The sequence below is a fragment of the Gallus gallus genome, chromosome 10 (genome assembly GCF_016699485.2).
Source record: "Gallus gallus isolate bGalGal1 chromosome 10, bGalGal1.mat.broiler.GRCg7b, whole genome shotgun sequence".
NCBI lineage: Eukaryota > Metazoa > Chordata > Aves > Galliformes > Phasianidae > Gallus > Gallus gallus.
In genome coordinates, this window is record NC_052541.1 from 14,075,468 (window position 1) to 14,087,575 (window position 12,108).

At 48.5% G+C, this 12,108-nt stretch overlaps 1 protein-coding gene across 15 annotated transcripts in view; it reads right to left on the reverse strand.

Annotated features, from left to right (window-relative positions):
- Nucleotides 1-12,108, reverse strand: part of AKAP13 (A-kinase anchoring protein 13) — a 194,594-nt gene that overhangs the window by 91,209 nt on the left and 91,277 nt on the right. For 13 of the 15 annotated variants that reach the window (XM_046899348.1, XM_046899343.1, XM_046899346.1 and 10 more), the window contains 2 exons: nt 6,496-6,685; nt 816-3,642 (listed from right to left, as the gene is read on the reverse strand). In XM_046899348.1, the coding sequence (XP_046755304.1) occupies nt 816-3,642; nt 6,496-6,685 (3,017 nt within the window). Of the gene's footprint in view, nt 1-13; nt 191-815; nt 3,643-6,495; nt 6,686-9,431; nt 9,643-12,108 lie in introns of those variants that run through there. The other 2 variants (XM_046899350.1, XM_046899352.1) reach the window with 2 other exon arrangements.

Sequence of the window (12,108 nt, forward strand, 5' to 3'; positions counted from 1 at the left end):
CTCTCAGCATTACCTGAGGATGATTTCTATCGGCTCACGCAGCACAAAATCGGGTCTGAGCTGTCCCCAGCGAGGCTCTGCTCCCCAGCATCACCCAGCACGGCACACCGCTCCCTCCCAGCAGATCCCAGCAGATCCCAGCAGTCAGGCGCTGACTCCTCGTTGCATTCCCACCCTGCTGAAGTGCACTGGGAAACACCCGGCTGCTCAGCCCAACAAAAGCTTTGCAGACAGGAAAAGGCAGAGGGGGCAGGGCTGGCCCTCTTTAAATGACCTAATGCCACCAATTAGGAAGTGGCTTTGCACAGTTCAGAAGGACACCAGCAGCTGTTTCAGCAGAAGAAAGAAAATGCAAGGCAGCACTGCTCTATCTTCTGATTTCATGTTAGCAAAAATACGGGGGGAAAAGTGAAGGGATAGCTCAAATTAGCAGTAAGCAAACAAACCCTGAGGCCAAAGCATGCAGCTTAGCTTGAAGATACGGGTGTCTAAATATCTCCCTCCCATTCATCCCTTCCCCAGCAGGGATGTATGTGCTAGAAACTCTTCTGCACAACTTCAGATGACATGATGTCCTTTCCTGGCCTCCACTGCCAGCCAGGAGCCATCCATTTCAGCTCAGTTCAAACTGTAACTTCAGTTTTCTCTCTCAGATGAGGAGGAAAGGAGAAAAAAAAATAAAGCAAGCCCCAGACACCTACACTTCCTCTGCACAGCAGCCCCATGCACTCACTTCCCTTCCTTTGCTGATGTGATGCTAGAGGCACACCAACAAAGGAAGGCTACACAGCGTTAAAGGAAGCAATTTTCCATACCTGTGGCAGGCTTGGCTCCGCGGATGGCCTGGCTGACGTCCTTCCTGGCAGAGGATCTTAAATCCGCCTCTCCATCAAGGCCGGCTGCCACATCCACTGCAGGCTGGGGCTCAGGCCCCACTTTTCCTTCAGCTGGTAAGCCAGGAGATGAAGGGGTCTCAGCTGCAAAAACTACGGCATCAAAACTTTTTACCATTTTAGGAACTTTATCCAGAGAAGAGCCATCATCTGCCGAAACTGAACTCTTTACTCCCACATGCTCGGGTGACTCAACAGCATTGAAGCCAGAGGAGCAGGGCGAAGGGGTTGGCTCCGATATGCCTTGGCTTTGCTTACCCTCAGGCTGTGCTGTGACCAACCCCTGTGCCGCTGTCGAAGTGGGAGCAGAATCGCCATCACCGCCCTGACCTACAGTGTCGCTGCTGGAGTCACTGTCACACGTGGGCTCCTCTGCAATGGGCTGCAGCGTGGCTCTGGGAAGGACGCTTTCCATCTCCCCTTGCTCTTCCTCATAGCCTGTGATGGAGGTTATCGCCGCTATCTGTAACGCTTCCTCAGCCTCAAAAGCAAGGCTCGGGGCTTCCATTTCCAAAGCATCCTTCAATTCGGGGGTGCTGCTGCGCGGGGAGACGTGTTGGAGGCTTGGACCACACTCCTGGGGCAGCCCTGCATCTGGACAAGGGTTACTCCCTGCTGCTGGCCCAGTTCCCTGCATGATGCTATCTCCTGCTCCTGCTGTCCCAGCCTGGTTGGGGCCCAGCTCCTTCAGCCCAGCACCCACATCACTGCTGGCTGCGGGCCTCTCTGCACTGCCGACAAAGGATTTCACAACCGTGACAAGCAGATTCTCTGACAAAACCTGCTCCTGGCTGCTGTCTGAGGCCTCCCGCTCAGGCTTGGCTGTGTCTCCTTCAGCACGAGGCTGTAGGCTTTGCTTGGGAGGGCCTGGGGCCCCCGCATAGTCCTCCAGCACGCCGGCCACCCCACCACGCTCCTGGCCGTGCGGCGCGGCCAGCTCAGCCGAGCCTGCTGCTGCCACTTCCTGCTTTTGTTTAGATTCTTCATTACGAATTACAAAGGGTGTGCCTACAAAATTATCCTCTGTACACTCTGCGCCCTTGGTACATGGAGGTAAAACGGGGTCATTACTGCACAGGGGTGCCTCCTGTCCAGGAGGTGCCACTGCAGCATCTCCTGTCCGACCCACAGCCAGGTCCCCTGCATCAGGATGGGGCATCCCTTGCCCTGAAGCACTTTCTGCTCTCTCTTCAGCTTTCGGTGGCTCCTTCCCTGCTGAGAATGTGCTCGCATCCTCCAGAGGGAGCAATCTGGGCTCCTGCACACTTCCTTGAGTGCCATCCAGCTTTAACTTGTCCCCCATTTCATCATTAACAGTAGTTTGATCAACAGGAGGGCAGCAGCTAGCAACTTCCTGAGCTCTGTCTGCAGAATCTACGCTTCCTCCCTCTCTGCTGCTGCTGGTATCAGTTCCCACTGGCTCCTCGTTGTGGGCTCCGCTGCCCTCCATGGCTTCTCCTGTACACTCAGCAATGTCACTGCTTCCCTGGCAATGCGTGGGTTTTTCACTGCTTTGTTCAGTTCCACCAATATTGCCATTTTCAGCTTTAGCATCAAGGCCATCAGTTTCCAAGCTGTCTTCCAGGAAGGGTGAGCTGGACTTGCCATTTGTGCTACCCACTTTCACCTGCCCTTCTGGCTCCACACTCTCACTGCTGTCTTGGCTTTCCACATCAGGAAACATAGGTGCACACGCAGGTACCTTCACTCCATTCACTGCTGGCAATGGTGCCCTGGTGCTCGCAGTGACTCTCTGCCTTTCCTTGACACAGGCACCACCTTGGCTTTCCAAAACTCCATTGTTTACCAAATCAGTGCCTGAGAGTCCAGCCTCATGGTTATCACCACTCTTGCAAAGACCAACAGAGACATCAGTGTCAACATTTGCATTTGTACTGTCACACACTGGTACCACTCCCACATTTGCATCCTCTCCACCTGCACACTCAGTGCCATTAAAGCCATCAAGCAAGGGCTGAGCAGCACTTGTGGGTTCTTCCTCAGCTGGCAATGGCTCTTCTGGATCTGCAGTCCTTGTTGGAGGGATCTCAGCATTCCCATCCTCTACCTGCTGCTGGCCCGGCGCCCTGTCAGCTGCCCCAGCACAGTTCCTGCACTCGGTCTGGCCCATGGCCACATCCACGCCCTCTCGGGAAGCTGGGGCTTCACCAGCAGTTTCAACCGCAGCAACAGTGCTTTCAGCTGCACGCTCCTCAGCAGCTCCCACTTCCTGATGGGTGCTATCTTTACTGCACAAGCCGGCTTGATCCAAAACAACTCCAGCAGATGTCATTCCAGCTTCCTCATTTGTATTTCCACAGGATGGGAGATTTACAGCACCGTTGATGCCTGCACACGGGCTCACCGTGCAGCCGTTCTCATCAGATAGAGTCCCGGAGCTCTGAGCAGAGGCTGGCCCCTCCTCTTCCTTCTCACACAACGTCACCGTATTTTTGCTTTCACAGGAGCACTCTGGGCTCTCCACCACCTCCAGACCCAGCGAACCATTTGGTGCATTGATAACACGAGTTATCAGTGACCCACTGGAGCACTCGTCCTCCTGGTGGGTTTGGTCTGAGAGCTGCCCAATGTCAAGGTGAAGGACATCAGATGGACTTTCCTTCCTTCCTTCCCCTGGCATTTCTCCTAGGCTTTGAGATGAAGCAGTTGAATGACCAACTGGCTCAGCTCCATTGCCACAGCTATTTCCAGAGGCTCCCAGTACAGTCTTTGTCCGCTTCCTTGAACTCTGTTACAAGGCAAAAAAAAAACCAAAACCAACAATTTTAATTATTTTGCTCTGTCACACTCTTACACCGTATTCACCACGTATAAGACCTATATCTTAACAATACAAACACCTATTTCCTGTGGCTCCTGCTGTACATCTGAGTGATGCTTGCGACCCCTAGGGCAGAACCACAAACATATCACATATTCATTTGCTATGCAGTACTACTGAAATGATTAGAATAACAGAAATGTTGGCTGGAAGAAGCATCTGGAGGTCGTGCAACCTCTCCCCCCTAAAGTTGGCCTATCAGCAGTGCTGCATCAGGTCAGGCATGACTCTGGCTTGCTAAATTCCAAAAACCTCCAATGATGGAGGACCAAGCACCTGAACAATCTCTTCCTGTGAAGGATTTTCTTCCTAGCAGCATGTCCAAAATACCCAGAGCTGAAATTTGTCCCTCTAAATCCTTGCAACACCATATGAGAAGAGTTTGGCTCTGTCATTTTTGTCACTGCTTTTCAAGTAGATGTACACTTATTTCTTCAGCGCGCTTAAATCCAAGATCAGCAAACAGCAGAATTCAATCTACCAAATAACGGTCCTGAAGGGCTGAGCAAACACTGCTTGACAACAACTTCAGATCCCTGCCCAATGGCACTACCCAATTCTGATCAGTGTTGCTCTGTTTCCCTACCCTGTGGACACACCACTTCAGACAAGGCAGCTGGCTGATAATGTCTTATCACAGTCACTTGTCTCCTACTTCTAGGACCAAAGTAATCATCTAATCCGCTCCTGAGAAATGCATGCATAATTAAATATCTGAAATATATTTCCTAAGTGGAAATGAAAATTTGAAAACGACAACATCCTATTAAAATTAATATGTGCAATATTGTGGAACAGTAGCAAAGTACTCAGTTCCTGTCTAATCTGCATTTCCTTTCAAGCACATCCGCTTTTGTCCAGGATTCACTAAGCTTTATAGTTAGATACAATCAAATCTTTACTTAAAAAGAATCATTTCTGCTTCAATATCATCTTCTATTCTCCTCTCTGCTGTATTTCAATGTTCAGAAACCAGAAAAAAAAATGATTTGTTAAATTAATGAGCGAGCCCAGCCCTTCAGTGAAGATCCCACATAGCTTCCTTGGTTTTCTGTGGGAAACAGCTCTGAAGGCAAGCTCTGGGCTTTCATTGCATGCTTTCAGAGGGCACGCTGCTTTCTCTGTCAGCAGGAGAGGACGGCCCGTGGCCCTCTAGAAATTCAGCACTCTAATGAATCTATTTCAAACTTCTTTATTTTTTGCATATACAGGCAGTGGCGACGATCTCTGCTGCCCTGAGGATATTGTGTTTGCTATTTTTTCCACAATCTGAGGTTTGCAAACTGTGACCACTGCCACCAAATCACTGAATCACAGACCACTAAACCTAATTCTGGTGTCTGTGACAGCTCTCCTATTTAAAACAAGCCCTTCACCTCGCTCCCACACAGCTGAGGATGCTGCCAGCCATGGCACAGCTCGTGTCTTCTGAGGCAGCCCAAGGCAGGTGAGCCCAGGAGGCAGGCAGCACAGGCTTGCAAAGCTGCCATCTCCATCTAACACCGTGCTGCTGGCATCCAGCCAGGATGGATGGACAGATGCAGACAACAGTGACACTTGTTCTGGAATGAGCACGGATTTCAACAGGAAGGTCCATAGCAGCCCCAGCATCATCATGGCAAAGTCACTCTGCCAATAGCCTGAAAAATACAGCCGTCTCCAAAGGAAGCCAACTGGCTTCTAATTGACCCTAAATGAACCTAAATGAAATAATTACAGGGCTGCATTCCAAATCCAAATCAGATTAGATGTGAAGTGAAACAGCGCTGGAAAGAAAAAGTCTAAACATAGCCTTTTGTGATTTCATTGTCAGACGTGTACCCGTCTGGCATTCGCTCCAGCAAACACGAAACGAGCTCGATATGCCGACTGTGTACAGTGTTATTTGATGGAAAGGAGAAGCACAGGGAGGAGACTTCACGGTAAGCTCTGCTGTACCACCAGTTCCTGCTCAGGAGTAATTAACAACACCCACTCAGAGAAGGGTGATGACGACTTGGGTGGTCATCTGCTCTGAACTCCACTTTCCTGCAGACAACAGTTCTCTCCCCTTGCTCGTCAAGGGAACAGAAGCCCCCAGGAGCAGCGTTATTTAAACCCCACACCCCCACAGCAGCAGATCTATGAGTGATAACACAGTGGCAGCTGTGCTACATGCAGAGCAGTTCTGAGAAGTCGCACAGAAGCGTCTCACTGCTTCATCTTCCCCTCCTGAACAAGTCCCTTGGGCACCGATTTTCAGGCACTGAGAAAAATCTCCAAAGTCCCTGCCTCGTGTCATCACTGCTCCTGTACCCAGAACACCATGGGCCCCAGTAAGGGCAGGGCTGTGGGTATGCACTCTGCATGGCTGGGGTTGGCTTGTCCCCCAAGTTCTACAGGCACAAAGAAAACCACTGTTTTCTCCATCAGCCTCTCAGAGGCTTTCCGTTCACTCTTCTCTCTGACCCTTTCTTGTCTGGACAGAGACGTACCTACTGTGCTAACCTCTACTGACCCCAAGACCCCCCAGAGCACACCTAATGCCACTTTACACTCCTCCAGCAGAGCTTCCCTGCCCTTCTGATGTGTCCTTGTTCTAAGAGTGTACCAAACAAAGGGAAAGGCAGAAAATGGAAGAGAAAATAGGTAGGTTTCTGTCTAGACTCACTACTAAACATGCACCCAAATGGTTCCTATGTGTGGACATCCCTCCCAGGTACCAGGCTACTGCAAGCACCCGCTTCTCATTCTGTTCAGTCACCGCAGGGGTTGCCTTACCATGTGCTGGTGGCTTTGCATGTGCATCCGAAGCTGCCGTATGTCACTCTCCAGGCTGGCCTTTGTCCTTTCCTTGGTTTCAGCCGTCAGCGTGTAAACATCAAGCTGCTGGTGGTGCTTGACGCAGTAGTCCCCGGTGTGCACAGTGTGAGACAGGGTGCTCCACGAGTCGGGCTCTGCGGCTTCCTCTCTGAAATAAAAGCAGTGCAGGTTAACCTGCGAGCAAGAAGGAATGCTGCATTGCAGGACACGCACGCTGTTCTTCACTCTGGACAGTCATCTAATCAATGGCCCAAGCAAAGCAGAGCATAGGCTCCAGGGCCAGACAGCCGAACACGCACGCACACACGTTTCCCATTCTGAAAAGGAAGGTGATTTACAGCTAACTCCAGCCACCAGCTCTATTTCACAAGGTCTTTCTCAAGTAGAGAGACCTGCTGTTTTCCCCCAGACTGGAAGAGCACACGAGTGACTAGCAACAAGGGGGTACAATTGCTTTTTAAATAGAACCTATTGCAGGTGTAGATCACCAGAGTAGCTGCTGTGGAACAACAGAGACCTGAAATACAGACCGCAGGAGGACAAGTCAGAGGGAGAGACAATTCTGTGATATAGATACTACAACTTCTACACCGAAACCAGCACACCTCTTCACAAACACCCAACAGCCATCAGTTTGTAGCAGTTTTGTCACTCCTGAAATGAATTTGGCTTGCCCTGTGAAACTGCTTCTATGCAAGTCATTATCTCTATTACGAGACAGCCGACCTTCTGCAGTAATAACATGGACGTTCTTTTTACCAAAGGAAAAGGAAGGATAAAAGGGTGCTGTTACAGATCAGAATGAAAAACTAACTCAGCAGTTACTTCTCGTCAGTAGAATTTTCTACCTAGGCATCTCAAAGCCAAACCCTGACTGTGCACAAGTTTGCAACCCAATGCTGTACCACCTCACGTGGCTGCTGCCACCAAGCTGTACAGAGACAGCATGGGCACAATAAGGGCGTGCAGAAGCATTCACCTTACCAAAGTGCTCACCTAAAACTTCAGGTCCAGAACTTTCATTTTGAATCAAAACTGACTCAGGATAGCAAAAATCTGTTTGAATGATCGTAAGCCTTACTGAGAGCCGCAGCCAACAGAGGGCTAACAGCTGCCCCCACCATGCCCCAGCGCAGTGACCCAGCCCTCCCTGTGAGTCATTTCGGGTAAAATCAGGACACAAAGCAAATTCACACAAAGCTAATCTGTGTCTTCCACCCTTTTCCACAATGTAACTCAATTGACTTCTGCAGAATTACCCTTGATTTAAACAGAATCAATATTTCTATAGAGAAGCAGGAGGAAGCGTACAGTTTTTTGTGGTTATTAGTATAAACCCAATCATTGAGGCACTGAAGTCAAACAAGACATCACAAGCACAAAGTGGCTACAGAAATGACCTTCCTTTATCAAGGAAACACAGACATTCCTGTGTGGACTATTTTTCTTTTCAGCTGCCATGTATGAGAAATCACAATGCTCAGGGCCCGCTATCGGAGCACGATGAAGCAGTCATCACAAAAAAACATATTCACCCATTCATGAAGCCACCACCGGCGGGCTTCAAGAACACAAAAGCCTTCTCCACTTTCTCATCAGCTTCAAGTATACTCACAAGCATCTTCAAACAGGCACCCACAGAGCAGCCTGCAGAGCTGCAGCCTCAGAGAACCCTCAGAGGCTTCAATACGTGGAGTGGGATTGCAGGAGAGCACATCCCACCACTGCTACAGCTGCTGCAATCTGCCACCTTCACCTTCTGCAGGTCAGGCTGATCATTTGTGAGCAGTGGTGATTGCTGCTGGTTAAAGACAGCACTTCCTTTCCATATTCAAGTTGCAAATCTGCACTGCAGCCTAAAAGGGGCTTAAGCCTTTTGGAATAGCCAAGATCCTTCTCACATCGCAACCAAGCACAGATAACACAGAGCTCTCATTTTTAGGAGCAGTCACCCATGTTGTACGTAATTAAGACAGCTCAATCCACAAACTCCTCCAAGTCATCCCTCTCATACACTGACGCATCCAGGCGCTGATGTACTGCAGCAGAGAGGACAAATGAGTGCTCACAAGTGTCAACTTGTTTGCACACTGCTATTTCTGTTGCTCAGACAATCGCTTTCAAGAGGACGTAGATCACATGAGAATACTCTCCTGCTCAGCTGCCCCTGTGCAGAGCTTAACCATTTGTGTGTCTCCTTTCTGGCTCACTGCAAGCCCTACCTTCTATTGAGAAATTACAAAAACACACATTCTTTCGGAAAATAGGATTTAGACCTACATTTAGTGCACCCTCATGATGAAAGGCACTCATTTTGTCCACATTAGCAATTTCTGCCATAGTTGTAATTGGACAGGAGTGCTTACCCAAGGTGAACTACTAGGAGATAAAAACAAAAATGCAAATATTTACTAAAGATTTACTAACAGGTATAGATAGAAATTACAGCATTTAAGTAGTCTGAAAATCTGCTCCCATTCAGCACAAAAGTCTTAACCACAGTTTGCCTGCAACAGGGGAAGCATGTCTTACAGGATCTGACCATCCTGGGTCAATTCTTTCTCACCCTGCCCTTTCAACAGCTTCCTACAGAAATACTTAAAAGATAGCACTGAACAGAAAGTTTCCCTTGTACCAACTCTGAGCCAAACTTTCGCCGATGGAAGCATCTCCCCCGGCTCAGAAGTGAAGGGCTTACCAACGAAGTCCACAGCAGTCACATGAAATGCCTTCACCTTCAGCACAATCACATGGCACTGAGCCATGTCCCATTGAGAAAACCTGGCAGGAGTCCTCCAGCCCCGCTCTCCGCTGCTTCACGCCCATTTTCTATTGCACAGAAAGGAAATGGCTGCCTTCATGAAAGCACAGTGCTTGCATGGAGAAAGACTTACCAGCAGCCCTTCACCCACGGAAGAGGGGCTCAAGGAAGGATGCCGACCCCCAAACACAGCGAGCGGAGGAGCAAACTCAACCCCTCACCACCTCCAAAATGCTCTCGGGCCATGACTTGCTCAAACCACAGCATCACTGGCACATCCGACACACGAGAAACTACAAGGGATACTATTTTTTAGAACTCCACAAGCAAGAGCCATCCCCGGTGAAGGAGGAGCAGAGCAGTGCCGTTTTTGTGTGCACATCTATTCTGGTCTCGTAGTGAAGCTGATAGGATGGCCCCAGGCCAAGGAGGGGCGGAAAGCAGCGGAGGAACGGCTGCAACGACCCAGTGCAGCTCCCAGCTTCCTGCAGATATCGGCGAGATATTTATAAAAAGAGGAAAGATAAGTGAGAAAGGGAGAACAACAAACGTGCTCCGACTGGAGGATAAAGTTTCAGAAGCAGTCATCGGTTGGAGTGGTTTGAAATTTGGCTCCAGCAGGGCTCCGAAAGAAGCACCTTCCTGTACACAGATAGTAGGATTTGTCCAAAGGGGAGAGGAAGGCTGAGGAAGAGAATGGACAAATGATCCAAACAATCTCAGTGGGTTAAGCAGAGCCTCGTACTAGGAAAGGGGATCCCGCAGGCGGGTGCGGAAGGCGGTGCAGGAAGTCAAGGTGTTGTTTCCTGGGGATATCCCCTCACATTTCTGAGGCAGACCTTGGCTGGGACAAAGCAAACCCAGCAGCACTGCTGGCTCTTGGGATCTTAGCATAACCTCAGCCACAGCTGCGGGGTGGTTCTGAAAGCATCAGATTCACATGATAAAGAAAATAAAATCACTTCAAAAAAGGGGGGAAAAAAAGTGCTATGGTTATGGCAAAAAGCTTGGAAATGCTAGAATTTAGATGCTCTTTTCTCTAAGACAAATAAAACCTACACTGGATTTTAGTGTTACATATCTTACATTCCTATTCAAATTTTGATTTATGGCTGTTATTTTAATAACTCACTGAAAATACGAGATCAGACAGACTGTCTGTGGTCCGGGATAAACAGGGAACGGTGCCTACTGGGACAGGAAGCTGGGCTTGGTGGCTGTTGCACAACACGTCCCTAACACTAACAACTTACATACATCAAGCCAACAGCCCCTCCGATGAAAATCCACACCCAGATTTATCACAGTCACCAGAATGTCAGAGCAAGACTCCAGAAAACCATAACAAACAAAAGGCAGTTTCCTAAGCTCATCACACACGGGGGTGTGGGGCTCCAAAGTACCTCCTTGTTCTTCAAACAAAACTGCAGGCTGCCAGCATTAACCAGCTACGGATAATGCCAACAACTGCTCGTTACTAATTACAATTAATATTTAGTGGCAATGCTATTACTCCTAAGAGGACTCAGTGTGTCCCTTTTGACTGTGTGCTCCCTTCACATCCTTTTAACAGATTTTTTTTTGTTGTGTCCCATTACAAAGTAAATAGAAACAGACAAGACAGTAATTCAATGCTGTTGCAGAACGTTGGGTAACAAAGGCCTTGTTTGGGTACGATCAGCTCTTTGTCAACAGCCCCACTGTCTTTAATGGCATACACAGCACAAGTGCACACCAGCACTTCCATGTCCCTCCCCATTTTTGGGAACATCAGTATGCATCCTACAGGAGGACTCAGAAAACGCACGCAATTAATACATGGTAGAATGGGTTAACACAAATGGACAGCTCATACACAGGAAAGTCATTTAAAGACAGTATTTATACCTCAGGTGAATGTACCAAAAGCCACAGGAAAGCAGCAAACAAAAACAAAACCAGAAAAACAGCAAAAGAACTACAAATGTTTCTCACATAAGGCAATTCTGTAATTGGAATCCTTTTGATGTTGAAGGCAAGAGTTCATCTGCTGCAGAAACAATGAGTAACTGCTTATGGTGCTCCACGCAAATGTGAACTGCAGTGGGTTTGGATACTGAACTGAATTCAGGATTGCATAACTTACCCTTCAACATCAGATTAAATACTCAACAACTGAATTCAAGATATTTAATGCAGACTTCACAGTCCAACAATCAACACGCTTTACAATAGGAAACCATATAAGAGAAGAGAGCTGGCTTATTCCTTCAGCAGTTATGTGCAGACTTGCAATCCTAGGACAACAAGTCCAGTTATCTTAACAAATGCAACGTATTTCCTACCTCAGAGGGTCTGAACTCTAAAAGTCAAACATTTCTCAGGCCTCACCAAATACATTCACCAAACTGTACAGCACACGTTCCACAGGAATAGCTGCCTGTTGTTACATACATCTTTGCATGTTTCACTTTCCTAGCTGTACCTACAAAGGAAGATCTCAGTATGGATTTTGGAGGACACCAGGAAAAGAGTAAAAGCTGGTGCATGTAATGAGTGAGTAAATGGAAGGTGGGAAGCACGAATGCCTCTTGCTCCATCACATTGTCCCTGCTGCTGTCTGTTCCCCTGCTGTAACGCCATGGCCAGAGGAAAGCCACAGCATCTCAGCATCCTTCCAGCCAGGAAGAATTAGCAATTAAGCAACTCTGTTGCAAAAAAGTCATCTGGAAATTCAGCAATGAAGCGCCTGAAACCAGGGTCCTGTTGGATCACTACTGCTCCCATGCTTCTGTACCCAAGCAGCATCCTCTTAACACATGATCTCTCAT